Source organism: Trichomycterus rosablanca, chromosome 13, assembly GCF_030014385.1.
Source record: "Trichomycterus rosablanca isolate fTriRos1 chromosome 13, fTriRos1.hap1, whole genome shotgun sequence".
In the NCBI taxonomy this organism is placed as follows: Eukaryota; Metazoa; Chordata; class Actinopteri; order Siluriformes; family Trichomycteridae; genus Trichomycterus; species Trichomycterus rosablanca.
The window spans coordinates 31,555,314-31,576,465 of record NC_086000.1 but is presented as its reverse complement, the minus strand read 5'-3'; the positions used below and the strand labels follow the sequence as shown (position 1 = coordinate 31,576,465).

Sequence of the window (21,152 nt, the reverse complement as noted above, 5' to 3'; positions counted from 1 at the left end):
GAACAGATAAGGAGATTGGGAATTTGGTCAAAATAAGGCTACACTTACAAAAATAATTCTGGCATCCCACAAAAATGTACTATTCCAATTGATTTCATGTCATTAAGAATGATGGTTAGGACTGCTTTGAAAGAGTTAATCATCTATTTAGGCCTAGCATGAACTAACTTGTGACTAAATATACTTTGAGGTTTTCAGATGTTTCAAGAAACCAGCAATTAAAATAATCCATAAAAAATAACTAATAACTAACATAAATACCACAAACAGAAAACATTCTACAGTATGTCTTAGTTTGTGACAGATGCTAACACCGTTTTTGTGAACATTACCTCTGCTTGTTTGATCAGTAAAGATTTTAAAATCTTCAAGCTTGAACAAAATGTCTATTAAAAAAAGACAAAATCACCTACTAATTTCATTTGGTTTCATGATTTGAGTAGGAACAAATATCAGACATCAGTGTTACTCTCTTTGCTGTACTCCTCTGCAATCTCTATGTAGGAATGGTCAGATCCGTCCGTGATAATAGATGTATCTGTTTCCTTAGAGTCACTCTCGAATCCGCCATTTTCATCTGAAGTTGAAAGTGTGGCCTTAGTTTCTTCATCCTCATCTTCCAGGTTGTTGTTCAACAGGTTTTCTTCATCAATAAAAGTAATGTTGGCATTTGGATAGATAAGGGGTTGGTACTCAGAGTCCCACAGGTGACAGTCTGGAGTTCCGCCTCCTGTCCCAAGACCCCTGTGCTCCTCACCTGCTTCTTTATCCAACTGATTTTCACACATTGCCTCCATGTTTAGGTCCTGATTCCCATCAGCCTGCATCTGAGTTAGCAAAGATCCCTCCTTACCCAGCAGGTAGTTCTTTGACTTGGAAAAAACTACTGTGACTCGATCACTGAAACTGAAGCGTCGTTTCTGTCGGGGCGATCGCTCCAAATTGAGAATGGTATTGTCATTAGCAGGGTTGGCATCACTGCAGCTTTTGGAACGACAGAATTGCTTTTTAGCGTCAATATTACCATCACAGTGATTCTCTCCTTCCTTCTTGGTACCAATCTGTTTGATAAGGTCATTGTAGCCCTCCTTTTTCTTAGACAGAAAGCTGAAGATGTTGACATCATGGCCAGCCGGTGGCAGCTGTACAACTTTGTGGGTGGCTTTGTAGTGCTGGAGCTCATCCAGAGAAAGTTTGCGAAGCTTCCTGCGCTTCTTCAGAGCTTTATGAGCCTCAATGACCATCCGAACCTTCCAGTTAAAGAAGAGCGAGAGCCAAGCCAAGCCCAGGTATATCCAGACCTCCACAAAATAGCGGTACAGTGTAGGGTAGTCTGCATTTGGGTCAACACCTAAAGCACAATGTAAAACACAGAACAACAATGGAACATTACAGATCTACCAGAAATCAGTGATAAGATGTTTAAGCCGATGAAAGGTGAATCAGTACAGTGGAACATTTGTAACCAAACAATGATTACAGAATGTTTTGATTAAGTGCACTTCTATTGCTATTAAAAAGAACGTAAGGTTTTCTTAGATTAGATTACACTGCTAAACTCATACATAGACTAGATATATTAGTTTGAAAGAGTGTGTTGCATAAGATTTCCCACTCTACATTTTAAACCCCAGTAAATAATTTAAATTCAAACCCCAGTAAATAATTTAAATTCAATCTACTGGAACAAACAGCAAAACAATCAGAATAAGTCCAGTTTTAAAAGTGCTAACAACAACAGAGCAAAGTACTTTAACAGATAACTTAATGATGACCAGCTTTTTTACATTATTCATTTAATTACTTGGCCCTTTAAATCATATCTTAGAGGGGAAAAATCCAATAATACAAAGATTGAGTAAAATTCGTTTGCCAGTATATTAATAAACTATTTAAGTACTTCCAGTACTTCAAGGATGGCAATATTTCTCATCTTATTTTAACCTCTATTCCCACTGACTGAGTTTAACCTAAAACACACCAGCTGTAAGTACTACCACACTTAAACATGTTAAACCAGTCACTGCATGTGATTACATAAGCAACAACAATAGACATAATCAATTAACTGTCCACTTCATACACAAGCTCACACATCCAAGATAGTCAAATATACACTGATCAGCCATAACATTAAAACCACCTCCTTGTTTCTACACTCACTGTCTATTTTATCAGCTCCAATTACCATATAGAAACACTTTGAAGTTCTACAATTACTGACTGTAGTCCATTTGTTTCTCTACATGCTTTTTTAACCTGCTTTCACCCTGTTCTTCAATGGTCATGACCCCCACAGGACCACCACAGAGCAGGTATTATTTGGGTGGTGGATCATTCTCAGCCCTGCAGTGACACTGACATGGTGGTGGTGTGTTAGTGTGTGTTGTGCTGGTATGAGTGGATCAAACAAAGCAGCGCTGCTGGAGTTTAGAGACGATCGCTCATCTATTGCTGCTTTTTGATTTGGTCATCTTCTAGACCTTCATAAGTGGTCACAGGACGCTGCCCACAGGGACGCTGTTGGCTGGATATTTTTGGTTGGTGGACTATTCTCAGTCCAGCAGGGACAGTGAGGTGTTAAAAAACCCCAGCAGCGCTGCTGTGACTGATCCACTCATACCAGCACAACACACACTAACACACCACCTCCATGTCAGTGTCACTGCAGTGCTGAGAATGATCCACCACCCAAATAATACCTGCTCTGTGGTGGTCCTGGGAGAGTCTCGACCATTGAAGAACAGCATGAATGGGGGCTAACAAAGCATGCAGAGAAACAGATGGACTACAGTCAGTAATTGTAAAACTACAAATTGCTTCTATATGGTAAGTGGAGCTGATAAAATGCACAATGTGTGTAGAAACAAGGAGGTAGTTTTAATGTTATGGCTGATCAGTGTATTTTAAGTATATGATTATGCTCTCTTGGACAAGTTTCTTGAATTTTCCAATAGTAATTGTACAATGAAAAAACCCAAATACTATTTACTCTTCTACTTTTCATTGCCATTCACTCACTGGCACCCAAGAGTACACAATCTACCTTGATAAATCACAAAAAGCTTCTTCACACTGACTGTTGTTATTTGATTTTACTAAGCAAGTCCTTAATAAAACTTCTGTGGATAAAACAAGTTGGTAAGTAAAATCTCAAAGTCTAACAGTCTATTGTACTAGTAGTTGAAAGGTACTGAGATTAGAAAATAAGGTGCATTGCATGTAGTGACTAGCGCAGAAAAATAACATTTCATTTTTTCGTTTGGTTTCATAACAACCCTCTAAGAAAAGAAGAAAAACTCTTTAGTGGAACAAGATGTTCTTCAGCAAAACAAATATGGTTCTTTTATGACACTGACCCCCTTCAAACCAATTTGCAAGTTTGTTTGAAGAGTGTATGGAAGAATGGATGACATTAATTACAAAGTATCAGTATCAGGGTTGATAATGACCTTAAACGCTCGATCTGGATTAAATCCAACATGACATACAGTAGACCCTGGACTTACAAATTTAATTGGTTCTGAAGGGCTGTTCTTAAGTCAAAATGTTTGTTAGTTAAACCTATTTTTTCCATAAGAAATAATGTAAATAGTATAAATCCGTGCCAGACCTCCCAAACCACCCCCATAAAATGTATTTACCAGCAACAACAGTAACTCTCATATTTCTCTATTATTTCCTTCTTTATTTCAAGTGTTGTATTTTGTAGGTGAAAGAAAGACTACTTTACTCAGCCGACTTCCTTCTTCTCTCTCACTCACTGTCCCCTCTGTCTGATACACAGTGACATCTACTGGCAGGAGTAATTATACAACAACAAATGTAATAGATTTGTTCATTTTCTCACCACTACACTTTCTCTGCACCTTCTTTGGGGCCATTTTGATATAGAATTTTACAAAATATAAAGAAAACACCGAAAAAAACACCATCTGCTGTCCAAATGTTCGCTCACTATATATATACAGTGTATCACAAAAGTGAGTACACCCCTCACATTTCTGCAAATATTTCATTATATCTTTTCATGGGACAACACTATAGACATGAAACTTGGATATAACTTAGAGTAGTCAGTGTACAGCTTGTATAGCAGTGTAGATTTACTGTCTTCTGAAAATAACTCAACACACAGCCATTAATGTCTAAATAGCTGGCAACATAAGTGAGTACACCCCACAGTGAACATGTTCACTGTGGGGTGTACTCACTTATGTTGCCAGCCATTTAGACATTAATGGGTATGTGTTGAGTTATTTTCAGAAGACAGTAAATCTACACTGCTATACAAGTTGTACACTGACTACTCTAACTTATATCCAAGTTTTATTTCTATAGTGTTGTCCCATGAAAAGATATAATAAAATATTTGCAGAAATTTGAGGGGTGTACTCACTTTTGTGATACACTGTATATATATATATATACACACATATATATATATATATATATATATATATATACAGTGTATCACAAAAGTGAGTACACCCCTCACATTTCTGCAAATATTTCATTATATCTTTTCATGGGACAACACTATAGACATGAAACTTGGATATAACTTAGAGTAGTCAGTGTACAGCTTGTATAGCAGTGTAGATTTACTGTCTTCTGAAAATAACTCAACACACAGCCATTAATGTCTAAATAGCTGGCAACATAAGTGAGTACACCCCACAGTGAACATGTCCAAATTGTGTCCAAATTGTGCCCAAATGTGTCGTTGTCCCTCCCTGGTGTCATGTGTCAAGGTCCCAGGTGTAAATGGGGAGCAGGGCTGTTAAATTTGGTGTTTTGGGTACAATTCTCTCATACTGGCCACTGGATATTCAACATGGCACCTCATGGCAAAGAACTCTCTGAGGATGTGAGAAATAGAATTGTTGCTCTCCACAAAGATGGCCTGGGCTATAAGAAGATTGCTAACACCCTGAAACTGAGCTACAGCATGGTGGCCAAGGTCATACAGCGGTTTTCCAGGACAGGTTCCACTCGGAACAGGCTTCGCCAGGGTCGACCAAAGAAGTTGAGTCCACGTGTTCGGCATCATATCCAGAGGTTGGCTTTAAAAAATAGACACATGAGTGCTGCCAGCATTGCTGCAGAGGTTGAAGACGTGGGAGGTCAGCCTGTCAGTGCTCAGACCATACACCGCACACTGCATCAACTCGGTCTGCATGGTCGTCATCCCAGAGGGAAGCTGACGCACAAGAAAGCCCGCAAACAGTTTGCTGAAAACAAGCAGTCCAAGAACATGGATTACTGGAATGCCCTGTGGTCTGACGAGACCAAGATAAACTTGTTTGGCTCAGATGGTGTCCAGCATGTGTGGCGGCGCCCTGGTGAGAAGTACCAAGACAACTGTATCTTGCCTACAGTCAAGCATGGTGGTGGTAGCATCATGGTCTTGGGCTGCATGAGTGCTGCAGGCACTGGGGAGCTGCAGTTCATTGAGGGAAACATGAATTCCAACATGTACTGTGACATTCTGAAACAGAGCATGATCCCCTCCCTTCGAAAACTGGGCCTCATGGCAGTTTTCCAACACGATAACGACCCCAAACACAACCTTCAAGATGACAACTGCCTTGCTGAGGAAGCTGAAGGTAAAGGTGATGGACTAAACCCAATTGAGCACCTGTGGCGCATCCTCAAGTGGAAGGTGGAGGAGTTCAAGGTGTCTAACATCCACCAGCTCCGTGATGTCATCATGGAGGAGTGGAAGAGGATTCCAGTAGCAACCCGTGCAGCTCTGGTGAATTCCATGCCCAGGAGGGTTAAGGCAGTGCTGGATAATAATGGTGGTCACACAAAATATTGACACTTTGGGCACAATTTGGACATGTTCACTGTGGGGTGTACTCACTTATGTTGCCAGCTATTTAGACATTAATGGCTGTGTGTTGAGTTATTTTCAGAAGACAGTAAATCTACACTGCTATACAAGCTGTACACTGACTACTCTAAGTTATATCCAAGTTTCATGTCTATAGTGTTGTCCCATGAAAAGATATAATGAAATATTTGGAGAAATGTGAGGGGTGTACTCACTTTTGTGATACACTGTATATATATATATATATATATATATATATATATATATATATATATATATATATATATATATATATATACAGGGGTTGGACAAAATAACTGAAACACCTGTCATTTTAATGTGGTAGGTTTCATGGCTAAATTGGACCAGTCTGGTGGCCAATCTTCATTAATTGCACATTGCACCAGTAAGAGCAGAGTGTGAAGGTTCAATTAGCAGGGTAAGAGCACAGTTTTGCTCAAAATATTGCAATGCACACAACATTATGGGTGACATACCAGAGTTCAAAAGAGGACAAATTGTTGGTGCACGTCTCGCTGGCGCATCTGTGACCAAGACAGCAAGTCTTTGTGATGTATCAAGAGCCACGGTATCCAGGGTAATGTCAGCATACCACCAAGAAGGACAAACCACATCCAACAGGATTAACTGTGGACGCAAGAGGAAGCTGTCTGAAAGGGATGTTCGGGTGCTAACCCGGATTGTATCCAAAAAACATAAAACCACGGCTGCCCAAATCACGGCAGAATTAAATGTGCACCTCAACTCTCCTGTTTCCACCAGAACTGTCCGTCGGGAGCTCCACAGGGTCAATATACAAGGCCGGGCTGCTATAGCCAAACCTTTGGTCACTCGTGCCAATGCCAAACGTCGGTTTCAATGGTGCAAGGAGCGCAAATCTTGGGCTGTGGACAATGTGAAACATGTATTGTTCTCTGATGAGTCCACCTTTACTGTTTTCCCCACATCCGGGAGAGTTACGGTGTGGAGAAGCCCCAAAGAAGCGTACCACCCAGACTGTTGCATGCCCAGAGTGAAGCATGGGGGTGGATCAGTGATGGTTTGGGCTGCCATATCAAGGCATTCCCTTGGCCCAATACTTGTGCTAGATGGGCGCGTCACTGCCAAGGACTACCGAACCATTCTGGAGGACCATGTGCATCCAATGGCGGTGCCGTGTATCAGGATGACAATGCACCAATACACACAGCAAGACTGGTGAAAGATTGGTTTGATGAACATGAAAGTGAAGTTGAACATCTCCCATGGCATGCACAGTCACCAGATCTAAATATTATTGAGCCACTTTGGGGTGTTTTGGAGAAGCGAGTCAGGAAACGTTTTCCTCCACCAGCATCACGTAGTGACCTGGCCACTATCCTGCAAGAAGAATGGCTTAAAATCCCTCTGACCACTGTGCAGGACTTGTATATGTCATTTCCAAGACGAATTGACGCTGTATTGGCCGCAAAAGGAGGCCCTACACCATACTAATAAATTATTGTGGTCTAAAACCAGGTGTTTCAGTTATTTTGTCCAACCCCTGTATATATACAGTGTATCACAAAAGTGAGTACACCCCTCACATTTCTGCAAATATTTAATTATATCTTTTCATGGGACAACACTATAGACATGAAACTTGGATATAACTTAGAGTAGTCAGTGTACAGCTTGTATAGCAGTGTAGATTTACTGTCTTCTGAAAATAACTCAACACACAGCCATTAATGTCTAAATGGCTGGCAACATAAGTGAGTACACCCCACAGTGAACATGTCCAAATTGTGCCCAAATGTGTCGTTGTCCCTCCCTGGTGTCATTTGTCAAGGTCCCAGGTGTAAATGGGGATCAGGGCTGTTAAATTTGGTGTTTTGGGTACAATTCTCTCATACTGGCCACTGGATATTCAACATGGCACCTCATGGCAAGTACTCTCTGAGGATGTGAGAAATAGAATTGTTGCTCTCCACAAAGATGGCCTGGGCTATAAGAAGATTGCTAACACCCTGAAACTGAGCTACAGCATGGTGGCCAAGATCATACAGCGGTTTTCCAGGACAGGTTCCACTCGGAACAGGCTTCGCCAGGGTCGACCAAAGAAGTGCTGCCAGCATTGCTGCAGAGGTTGAAGACGTGAGAGGTCAGCCTGTCAGTGCTCAGACCATACGCCGCACACTGCATCAACTCGGTCTGCATGGTCGTCATCCCAGAAGGAAGCTGACGCACAAGAAAGCCAGCAAACAGTTTGCTGAAAACAAGCAGTCCAAGAACATGGATTACTGGAATGCCCTGTGGTCTGACGAGACCAAGATAAACTTGTTTGGCTCAGATGGTGTCCAGCATGTGTGGCTGCGCCCTGGTGAGAAGTACCAAGACAACTGTATCTTGCCTACAGTCAAGCATGGTGGTGGTAGCATCATGGTCTTGGGCTGCATGAGTGTTGCTGGCACTGGGGAGCTGCAGTTCATTGAGGGAAACATGAATTCCAACATGTACTGTGACATTCTGAAACAGAGCATGATCCCCTCCCTTCGAAAACTGGGCCTCATGGCAGTTTTCCAACAGGATAACGACCCCAAACACAACCTCCAAGATGACAACTGCCTTGCTGAGGAAGCTGAAGGTAAAGGTGATGGACTAAACCCAATTGAGCACCTGTGGCGCATCCTCAAGTGGAAGGTGGAGGAGTTCAAGGTGTCTAACATCCACCAGCTCCGTGATGTCATCATGGAGGAGTGGAAGAGGATTCCAGTAGCAACCTGTGCAGCTCTGGTGAATTCCATGCCCAGGAGGGTTAAGGCAGTGCTGGATAATAATGGTGGTCACACAAAATATTGACACTTTGGGCACAATTTGGACATGTTCACTGTGGGGTGTACTCACTTATGTTGCCAGCCATTTAGACATTAATGGCTGTGTGTTGAGTTATTTTCAGAAGACAGTAAATCTACACTGCTATACAAGTTGTACACTGACTACTCTAAGTTATATCCAAGTTTTATCTCTATAGTGTTGTCCCATGAAAAGATATAATAAAATATTTGCAGAAATGTGAGGGGTGTACTCACTTTTGTGATACACTGTATATATATATATATATATATATATATATATATATATATATATATATATATATATATATATATATATATATATATATATATATATATATATATATAGAGAGAGAGAGAGAGAGAGAGAGAGAGAGAGAGAGAGAGAGAGAGAGAGTCGGAGTCAGCTTGTTTCGCGTCACGTGTTTTGCGAATTTCGGTTCGTAATCCGAAATTTGTTTGTACGTTAAGTTGAAAAACTCAAGGGTCTACTGTATTTCCAAAATCTAATCCACCATGTACTGAGAGCCATAAATGCATATAATGCTTAATGAAATGACACACTGTTTTACAGTTGCAGGTAGGAGGTCTGTATTAGATCTTAGCAGTATCAGCAATAATCAGAGGTGCAATGTCAGTAAACCACTAGAAATACAAATAGTTGGACAGTTCACTGGTAAACAGGTACAAGCAAAAGATCCAAGTTATGCACTGATCTACACAACAACACATATAAAAATATTCACCTGCTACAAGATCACCAAATCCAATAGTTGTCAAAGTGACGAAGGAAAAATATAAACCCTCTATGTAGGTCCAGCCCTCCTGGGACATGAAAACAAATGGAGGAATAATCAGATGTATCAGGACACCCCAAAACAGAAAGATGGCTGTGCAGGTGAACTGTGCCTTTCGCTGAGAGAGAGAGAGGAAATAAAGAGAAAGATATTAGGGTGTTTTATTAGCAAGATATAAAAGTCTGTCAGCTAATGTAGTTCAAGGTTTTGCACCAATAGCCAAAATAATCTGCTCAGCATGTGGGTGGTACTTACCATTGTGAAGCCTCGCTTGGTTAGATATTGTCCAAAGCTTTTTGCTCTCCCACCAAAAAACTTTCCGAGTTCACTGATCCAGGTCAGACAAAGCGGGACACCGAACAGGCCATAAAAAATGCAAAAGACCCTTCCTGCTGCAGTTTTGGGAGCAATATTGCCATAACCTAAAATAATAAATACAATAACGACACACAACATTTTAATTTTGTAATTAATAAAGTATTATTACAAAAAGGTTTTGCCACATCAGCAGCTTAAACATACACCGATCAGGCATAACATTTTGACCACTGACAGGTGAAGTGAATAACACTGATTGAAACCAACACTGAAAAAGGGAACCAACACAATATTAGGAAGGTGGTCATAATGTTATGCCTCATCGGTGTATATTTACATTGTATCTTATCAGAACATGTTTAGACTCTTTAAATTTGCTGACCAAATGGCTAAAATTCACCAGATGTGCTTTAATCAGCTTTTAAAACATTTTAAAATGATACAACAGGATATGTTGATCCACAGGGAACAAATAAAGTCAACGACTTCCTGTTTTGTTAAGAAATAAACAGATGAGGGGTGATTTATCTTTACTAAACAATAAACAAATTTAGTGTTTCTCACAGAAAGAGTCAGGGACTCTTACCAATAGTAGTAATGACTGTAGCAGCAAAAATAACAGCATTTGGCCAGTTCCAGTTGTTGAAGGTTCTCTCTCCTGTGATGGTGACACCTTGTCCTGCAGCGTCAGACACCACCTATATTAAATATTAAATGTTATATTAAAAAAACAATTTATTATAAATAGCAAAAACCTAAAAAAGTGTTTGTCCAGCCCCATTTCTGCTAGTTCTGAAGGGCTACCACCAACTGTGATGCAACTGAGGCTGCAGCTGAACTTCATCATGCAAGGACTTAAGGTCTAAAAATATTTATTAAAATAACACAGATGACCCCTTAAGTTACTAGTATTCAAGCGCTACAATCATTAGGTAATATGCCAAAAGTGTGTAAGAGGATTCACATGCTAGCATCAAACCACCACTTGTGGCTCTGAACTGCCGCTTAGAAAAGGGTGCCAACAGGGTGCCAACATAATGAAACAATCCCAAAAATTGGGAAGTGTCACTTTGTGTGTTTGAGAGATATTGTTTTCATTTGTAGTACAAAAGAGCAGTGACAAAGCATGGTCATTTGGACTCCAGAACACAGAGAACTGTTGTTAGGGCTCAAGCCATCATCTCCTTATAAAAGACAAATGCTGTGATGCTAAACCCCAAGTAATAAATAATTTAATAATATTTAATAATGATAATAATGATAATAAATAATATTTTAGATTTTTTTTATTTTATTCATAAAGTAACTGTTAGATTTAGGTTTGGGATACAGGATTTAAATCTCTAGCTGTGCCATCGACTGGTCGGGCGGCTACAAACAAAAATGATTGGCTATGTCTGAGGAAGGTGATTGCCAAGGCCCTGCAATGGATTGGCATTGTGCCAGAGAAACCCGACCCACTGTAATCTGAATAAAACATGAAACAAAATATATAATTTGTTTTACTAGAAGGTTACATTAAACTGACTTTTCTATTAGCTGCTTAGTCACCAACATTTTTCTGAGACTGTGGTGTGTAACTTATAAACTACTTTATTTGATTGTGTTTTAAACAGTAAGCAATGTCAGATTAACCCCCTTGGTAAGCTTTCATTAAATGACTCAGTGTCTCTACTTTTGAGAATTGCTGTTACCTTTATGTTTTCCATAATTGTTTTAATTCATTTGTCAACTGGGAGCACAAAACAGGAGAAAAAAATCATGCCTGTCCAACATCATTTTTACATTTTTATATTATTTTAATGAACTGAGGACAATAAAATTATTATTTTTTATTACATAAAAACACTTTATATTTTAGCTTCAGTTTTAGTGGTCACTTCCACAGGTGTTGGTAAATGCACATCTAAAATTAAGCAGAAACGACATCCCTAATTACCTGTGCATGTTTCCAAGATCAACACTGATAATATGTTGTGCCCTGAGACCTAACCTATCCTACATCCTTCCTGTGGACCACTAACATCAGAGAACTCTAGTTTAATTAAAAGGCTTTTGGCAGTGACCCCTAGCCCTTAGCAGGCAATGCAAATACCAGGATGTAGCGAGATAGCGGTTGATATGTCCCTAAACGGACATTTGGCAGTTGGAATTACAGATAAAAGAAACACCTGCGGTCTGATAATGGCAACGATTTAACCTCTTAAATACTGCCTGTATTAAAATTGCGCTTATTGTAATAGGATTTGCAGCACTTAACTTCAAAAAACACACTCCTGTTACAAACACACACCTTTATTCTAAAAAAGTTGGGACACTTTGTAATATACAAAAAAAAAAAAAACAATTTGGGATTTGTTAATTAATTTTCCCTGATAAACTTAATTCTATTTTGAAAGTATAAACTAATTTGAAATTTAATGCCTGCAATGCACTAAAAAAAAAAAAGAGGTGTGTTTAGCACTGTGTTACATCACAGATTTTCTGCCTATTCTCAATAGACAATGTCAATTGTCAAATGTCACACCTATCCTGTGTCTACAAAGCCATGCTGCTGTAGTATACGCAGAAAGACTACTTGCATTGTTTTGCTGAAATAACCATAGCCTTCCTAGGAAAAGACTTATAAAATCACAATAAATGCCTCAGTATACCCTCACCAGTTAGCAATTTACCTGTTTATTGTGGAATCTTTCCAAACAACCTGAAACATTTATGGAATATTCACTCTGTCTAAACATTTTTAGTAAGCTGTAGACATTAATTAATTAATTTTTATATTTACAAAATTTACTAGAGCTACAATTAACAAATCACAGATTCTTGTTTTAATTGCATTTGACAAAATGTCCCAAATATTATAGAATTGGGGTTTTGCCAAATCTTTTACATTTGCAACATTTACAGAAGTGCTTCCTCAGTAAACATTTCTTCATTCTAGACAGCAAAAGACTCAGCTATTTGAACAGACAGGGAAAGTTCATGCCATCACCTATGTGCTTTTACAGATAAGTGTCTTTATATCTGTCTTCCTTAAGTTCTGAGTTGTAGACTGCAGGTAAGCTAGACTGGTTGTCTGCAGTGTACAGACATAATGTAGTGGGCTAGTGTATTTAGACGGCTGAAGGTAAATACAAAACTACTGTTATGAATACTGTTTAAAAAATTTAGCAATCAGTTGAAAGGCAGATATGTTGCAATTCTATGAAGGCATTGCATAAGACATACATTATATAAAGAAGAATAAAAAAACAGCATGATAAGTATTAAAGTAAAACCTCTCTCTTCCTTACACAGCAACTTTAAACTAAAGCTTGACGCGATCTCAACGTTTAATTACAAGTTCAAAATCTGTATAACTAGTATTAGTAAGTGAGAGCAGTGTATGTTCCTAAAAATACTCATAAATCAACATCTTACATATTCAACATCAATTAGCTCTTTTCAAGGCTAAAGCTACCATGAAGGGAGTTTAAGCTTTATAACCATTTGGTTTCCTAAAAACCTGAATTGAGTATTTCTTGGCCCACATTCACATTATGTAAGGTAGATGGTAAAAGATCTAAATTATTTGCAGTACTGCACTGAGAAATGTTCTGTGAACTGATAGATAGTACTTTCATAAAGTACATCATTGCTTGTACAGACCAAGCCTTTAGTGGATCCTCCTTTTATACCCAATCATGATTTTATAACACGTTAACAGTTTAACTGGTTATTGTAGAATGTTTAAAAACACTGGCCTTCAATATTCTATTAACTTTGCAGGCTTCACATTTTAAATGTGTTTATATTTACAGTTTACAATAGAGTTATTAATAAGTGAAAACACTTGAAAATCTTTTTAGTTGTGTCAGTTAAATAAAGATTTAGGAGATTACAGATTCTTTTTATTGCAAATAACATTTGGGTTAGTATTTCTATTCATTTATTAAAACATTACAACAAGAAAAGTTGCATAAATAAATAAAAATTTTTTATCTAAATTGATTTGCATTATTGATTACTCTGTAAATGTCTTTTGGATATTCTTAAGTTACCAATTAAAATGGTTTGAGATCAACAACTTTGTCAACATGCCATTTGTTTTAAGCCAAAAGCGTTAAATATACATATAGATTTACCCAACAGTATGTTCACCTATCTTCCACATTTTATATGAATGCACTTTTTGGCTATAAAATTGCTAAGTACACAATCAGCTCCTGACAACATTCGATCATCTTTCAGTCATCAAGCCAAGGTGGACCAAACCCATGCTTATAACTCTAATCAACTAAAATGGTGGCGCTGATGAACACACATTCTCCAACAACTAGCCCATCTGATTTAATATAATTTACGCATTTTTAGATATTATTAATATTAGTGGTTATTTTCAGTAACCACCATTGTTGATACATTCCTGACGAGCCACCTGTTCCTTCTATTTTTAAACCAACACTATCAAACCTGCTGATGTGGCTAATTACAGTCCAGTTTTCCTTATTTCATTGCTTTCTAACCCTGAAATCAGATGTGTTTGCATAGCTATATTCTGATCTCAAGTAGAATGACCTTCCAGATTCAAACAATCTGACTTTTACAAAAAAAACCTGCCCTCCTTGCAGTCACTGAAGTGCTACATAAAGCCAGGGAAAACTCAATGTCATCAAGACTCATTGTTCTAAACCGGTCCTCATCTTTAGACACTGTGAATCATCAGATTCTCATCTCCACTCTTGCTGACTTAGGCGATGCACTTGTCTGATTTTCTTCAGGCAAGCTATATTACATAGATTTTAATGGTTTAATGGTGAGATCAATCAGAAAAGGAGCTGAGAACAAAACCTTAAAGTGTATTTGGTGTGAAATAACAGCATGATTACACAAAAATGAACTTAATCCCGTATGTCAAGTATGGTAGATGATTAGTAATGTTATAGGTCTGTTTTACCTACAATGGCTCTTAAAACATTGCTTTTAAAATAACTGTATCTTATTGGTTTAACGCTATGTCAACACACTGGTTTCATTTATGACAGGATTTAAAATAAATGACTCTGAAGTACCAGGTGATTTTAAATGAAAAATAGACACCCTTTGCATAGTTTATTTTGCTGTGGGTTTGCTTTTGAATACATATAGCTGCCATTTGCCTCCATACTTTCATATTAGCATATTTTGACTGCATTTAAGCAATTTGCATTGAAGAAATTGGCAAAAAGATAATTCTTATCAACAGCAAATTTGCATTACACAACTGCTTAAACAGCGCATTGCCCTGAGAATCACCCACAAGCCTAGAGAAGGTCACCATCAGGCCATCAGATCATCTCTGAATTATTTAAAATTATAGTCAATGAAAGCTAAAATATCTGCTCCAAATTAGGGGTGGGTTTATAAAATCGATTTTTCGATTCGAATCGATCTTTATTTGAACGATCCGATATCGATTCATATAAACGCGAGATCGATCTTTTAAATACGCCCCTTTTTACAGTGCACACGGAAATCTGTTACCCCCTTTAATTTCGCGTGACCAGCCAGTGTTTTTTCATGCAACGAGATCTGACCTGCACATCAGTTTAGCATGGCAGAAGCTCAAGTTATGACCACTACACAACTTTTTGCACTGATTTTCGCTCGGCGACGGGTCGGTGCTGGATTCGGGAGGAACTCTGTGTTCGCTCTGCAATCAAAACTCGGCTCTCAATCAATGTGAGAAACAGCGAGGGGAAACACAGGGGAGAGGTTGTAAACAGGTGGAGCGCAATATAGTTTCTATCAGAATACATCAGCACACGCAAGTTTTACAGTATTTCTGACCTGAGTGTTCTTTGTACAATTATCACATTCGTTCTCTGAACATCTTTACATATTTAAACAAAACATGTTAATGTAACTCAAATATGCCTAACTGTGTTGAATCGAAATCGAATCGAATCGGAAATCGAATCGAAACCTTGTGAATCGAATCGAATCGGTCCAGGAAATTAGTGGCGATACCCAGCCCTACTCCAAATGCTAGCCGTTAAATACCTTAACGTAGACCAATGCTGAGAGTGGGTCTGTCATTATCAGTACATAATCTGCTGACCACAAGTATTTAACCAACAGCAATTAATTGAGATGTATTAATTTATGTACATATAGTTTATATGTACACAGTGTTGCCAGATAAGTAGGTATACCTGTATAGTAATGAACAGATAGGCGCATTTATTTATAAACTGCATAAATCAGCAAAGATTACCATCTAAATCTAAAACTTTTTCAAAGCAAGGATCACAAAGACTTTAAACTCCAGTCAAAAATGAATGATTTTATCAACAGAAATTGCACTTTAATATTGAATTTCAAAACTGCCCTAAATACCTATCTAGTAATGAAATCACAAACCCGTTGGAATACTGGATTTATCAACAGCTTTATGAGATGAACGATAGACAATGTTTCCTTTATTTTAGGCCTTTTTACTACCTGTATTTAAATGAAGTTCCTGATTAGAGAAGCACTGATCATATTTGTAACAAGTCAGATATTTGATATCATTACTGCATCAACTGACAGCAATCTGATACTAATGAACTACAAAGTACTTAACAATAATGTCAACTCACCTGTAAAAACAGTTTACTTATATATAGTTCCCTGTATGACTTAAAATCAATTAAAAAAAAGCTTATTTATTAAGATGACAGTTATGTTTAACCTTATAATAATAATAAAAAAAAAATATTTATATTGCATTATACAATTTTGAAAGGTATGTTTGAAAGGTGGCCATTTTTACTACATGTAAAGTTATATGATTTGATGCAACATTCTCTTCTTAAACCAAATCCATTTAAAACTATTTTTACAGGCCCTTATAGACACACCTACCACAGTAGCACAAGTCTTGACAGATATTTACAGAAAAACATGATTTGACATCTATTCATACACCTACACAGTTAAAGGCATAATATGGGATGTTTACAACCTAAAAAACAGACTTTATTTTTAACAAACATTCTGACTGGATGTATACTAATTTACAGTATTACAGTGCATACTTATTTTTTATAAGCCTCATCTTAACTCAAAAAGCAAAAAAATCGCTGTGCTCTTCATATTGGGTGTTTGCAATGCGTTTGTCTAACTACTAACCTTGACCTGCAGCCAAAACTCCCCTCCCCAACATGACGCACTCACGCCATGGGTCAAATCAGTACAGCGTAGTGGCACTGCCAGGTACAAGCAAACATCAATGGCCTCAATCAGTAAGGCCAGTGTAGGCTACCTACGTGTTCTCTGAAACCTCTTAAAGGATTGAGTGTTACTATTTGCCCTTTTACGCTTGACTACTGAAGCCCCTTGATATCCAGGAAACAATATTTAAACAGATGCAAAGTCACAAGCACTGCCCTGTTTCCTTGTGACCCTTGTTTTTACATCACAGCTTACACAGTGAGCACAGTGTTCTGTCACCTGTTAAAAACAGCAGCAGGTACTTCCACTTTGTTTCAGTTTGGTTTGACTTTATTGTAACTGGATAGCTTATTAACCTATAATGTTTTAAACATGCATCATACTTTATGTTAAACAGGCTAACAACGTAAACAGCACAAGAACAGTAATGATTTAGTCTAGCTTTATCAAGAACACAAATAGTCATTGTTTGTAGAGATGGACCGATCGGGGTTTTTGGCACCGATTCCGATCTCCTTTCAAGGACATCGGCCGATAGCCGATTCCGATCGGGAAGGGGGGGGGGGGGGGGGGTAATAACAATAAATAAACTTAAAAAGAGCCTCACAGTGAAGATAAACCGGAGCAGCGCGCGCGTGTGCGCGTGCGTGTGTGTGTGCCTTTAGAAGATACGCTTTGTTCACAGTATCGCTATAAGTGATTCATTGATTCACGAGTCGATTAATTTTTCACGAAGCGTAAGTTTCTCTTCTCAGTTATCTCTCCGTGTTTACTGTTATTAATTAAATGTCGTGGTTTTAAATAAACACCAGCTACTACAGAACATTCTGTGTGACTCTCTTACATTAAAAAGCTTCATTAAACTGCTATTACCACAGATCTGTAACCGAGTCAGACTCGTTCCGTCTAAGGAGCTAAAAGTTCAGCAGATGATCCTGAACTAACGAATTTGGTAATGAATAAACTTTTGCCTCCGATTGGCTCTGTAACGTTTTCTGTTCTCATCTACATCACAAGTAAGAACCGCTTACGATTTACCAAAGTGAACCAGGAGTTTATATAACGTGCTGATAGAATCGACTCAGATGTGACCGGGTTGAATTATCTTTTTAAAGTAAATATTACAATCAGCAAAATTACATCGTATGTATGATGCACAACGTTAATGATGTTATTTTAGGTCATGAAGAGCTAAGTACGATGGTTGATGAATGGTGATGTGATGGTTGGTGCTTCGTAGCTCAAAGTCTGGATCAATCCACTGAGCTGTTAACTTAACATGGTCTTTATATATCACACGATCGGATCGGCTACTCTTAGGAAATATCGGCCGATCGCCGATAGCATATTTTGATTAAAAATCGGCCGATACCGATTCATAGCCGATCGATCGTCCCATCTCTAATTGTTTGGTCTGTGAATAATCATGATGCGAGTGGTGAAGCAACAGTATTAATTTCCTTATCTGTGCTTTATCACTTGAGAAAGTAAAATGGCTGCAATTACAAGCTGATTAGGCACAAGAGAAAAAGAAAAAACGTACAATATAAAATAAGTAATAATAATAAGGTTTATAAAAAAAATAAGGGCGGCACGGTGGCTTAGTGGGTAGCACTGTCGCCTCACAGCAAGTAGGTCCTGGGTTCGATCCCCAGGTGGGGCAGTCCGGGTCCTTTCTGTGCGGAGTTTGCATGTTCTCCCTGTGTCCGTGTGGGTTTAACCCTAACAAACACAAACTGATCAGTCATAACATTAAAACCACCTCCTTGTTTCTACACACATTGTCCATTTTATCAGCTCCACTTACCATATAGAAGCACTTTGTAGTTCTACAATTACTGACTGTAGTCCATATGTTTCTCTGCATGTTTTGTTAGCCCCTTTTCACCCTGTTCTTCAGTGGTCAGTACTCTCCCAGGACCACCACAGAGTAGGTATTATTTGGGTGGTGGATCATTCTCAGCACTGCAGTGACAATGACATGGTGGTGGTGTGTTAGTGTGTGTTGTGCTGGTATGAGTGGATCAGACACAGCAGTGCTGCTGGAGTTTTTAAACACCTCACTGTTGGACTGAGAATAGTCCACCAACCAAAAATATCCAGCCAACAGTGCCCTGTGGGCAGTGTCCTATGACCACTGATGAAAGTCTAGAAGATGACCAACTCAAACCGCAGCAACAGATGAGCGATCGTGTCTGAATTTACATCTACAAGGTGGACCAACTGAGCAGGAGTGTGTAATAGAGTGGACAGTGAGTGGACACGATATTTAAAAACTCCAGCAGCGCTGCTGTGTCTGATCCACTCATACCAGCACAACACACACTAACACACCACCACCATGTCAGTGTCACTGCAGTGCTGAGAATGATCCACCACCCAAATAATACCTGCTCTGTGGGGGTCCTGACCATTGAAGAACAGGGTGAAAACAGGCTAAAAAGGTATGTAGAGAAACAGATGGACTACAGTCAGTAATTGTAGAACTACAAAGTGCTTCTATATGGTAAGTGGAGCTGATAAAATGGACAGTGAGTGTAGAAACAAGGAGGTGGTTTTAATGTTATGGCTGATCGGTGTATATTATATTGAAAATATAATATAGTGTAAAAAGAAGGATCCACCAATAGATCAGTCGATGCAAGCAAGTTTGAGTCATGGTTCACCACTTTGTGCCAGACTTACAGTACTGTGACATTATATTGTCCAAGCAATTGAGGGTTCAGAGCCTTTCTCAAAAGCCCAATAGTGGCAGCCTGGCAATGATGGGGCTTAAACCAGCAACCTTTTGATTACTAGTCCAATACCTTAACCACTAGGCTACAAATGCCAACTGCTTAATGAAAGAACTGTCAGTCAGTGTCACCATCTTTTTAGTACTTGATGAAAGCAGAGTAAAAGAAAGCTCGTCTGAGTTGGAGTAAAAACTAATTAGCATGGGCGCATGGAGCAGTGCACTACTGATAACCAGCAAGCAAAACCACAATGACTAACTGTTATCAGCCAGCTGACTGTGAGGCCAAGGGATCTGCACTGTGGGTACTTTTTCCATTCATCTGCACATGCAGAATGCAATGTGCTTAAAAATGTACCAGCTGCTAAAAAGAAAGCACTAAAATGTCAGACAACAAAACCATTTCTACCCTACATATTCAGCAAGCACATTTTATCAATAATTAGACACAAAATTAGGAACGTCTTAAATGGGCAGAACACTTAAAAAATATTACAATTAGGGCTGTAAATGTATGACCTGCTAAAAAACCTCTGTTCATTATGGAAACTGACCTAATGGTTTCTGTTAAACATTTGCTCATTAGCGGCCAATTGTTTAAAAGCATCCAGTCAACACTAATTCAGTTAAACTTACAGGATGTGACATCAATTTAGTCATTGTATTTCAGTAAAGCATGTGTTAGTTCTACCCATATCAGCATGAACACTATCCAGTGCTTTTTGTTTTCTATTACAGTAAGCGATAGTACGATAGCATTACAAGAAATTTCAATCATTTAGCTACAATTTAGGATAAACTATTGATATAATTTACATTTATGGCATTGAACAGATGCTTTTATTCAAAGTGACTTACAGTTGTGACCAAATACAGTACAGGGAACTGAAAGCTAATGGCCTCGCTTTTAGGGCCCAGCAGTGGCAACCTGATTGTGGTGGGGCTTGAACCAGCAACCTTTTTATTACTAGTCCATTACCTTAACCAGTGAGATATCCCTGTCCATAATAAAGCCATTTATATATAAGATGTCTTTGATTAAATTACAAACTGCCTCTGACAGCGGTACATTAAATGTTCATCTGGGACTAAGAAATTGGGTAGGTCTTCCATGGTTAAACAGCAACAAAACAAACCCAAGATCACCAACTGGATCAGAATGCACTGGCTAAAAACTTCTCGCTATTGCAGTCTGGGGTGGTGGAATTTGTCTCTCTGAAGCAGTTTCGTTTTATGGCAGTGTGAGGAAGAAATATGGGTTTGCCAGATATGCTTTTAGAATTAGATGACAAAAAGTACTTGTACGTGCAAAGCTTGGATGAGCACATAGTATTGTCTTTTTAGTGCACCTTTGAACACCTTAAGAAAATTATTAAACGCATGTTCAGTCACAGGTCATCTGTAATCCATTGAAACCCCCAGCATTTAACAATGCAATAAGTGACCATAAGATC

At 38.6% G+C, this 21,152-nt stretch overlaps 1 protein-coding gene across 1 annotated transcript in view; it reads right to left on the bottom strand.

Annotated features, from left to right (window-relative positions):
• Positions 1-452: 452 nt before the first annotated feature.
• Positions 453-21,152, bottom strand: part of kcnk5a (potassium channel, subfamily K, member 5a) — a 35,032-nt gene continuing 14,332 nt past the window's right edge. The window contains exons 2-5 of the mRNA XM_063007768.1: positions 10,375-10,486; positions 9,726-9,892; positions 9,420-9,588; positions 453-1,351 (exon numbers count right to left, since the gene is read on the bottom strand). Of these exons, the coding sequence (XP_062863838.1) occupies positions 453-1,351; positions 9,420-9,588; positions 9,726-9,892; positions 10,375-10,486 (1,347 nt within the window). The remainder of the gene's footprint in view (positions 1,352-9,419; positions 9,589-9,725; positions 9,893-10,374; positions 10,487-21,152) is intronic.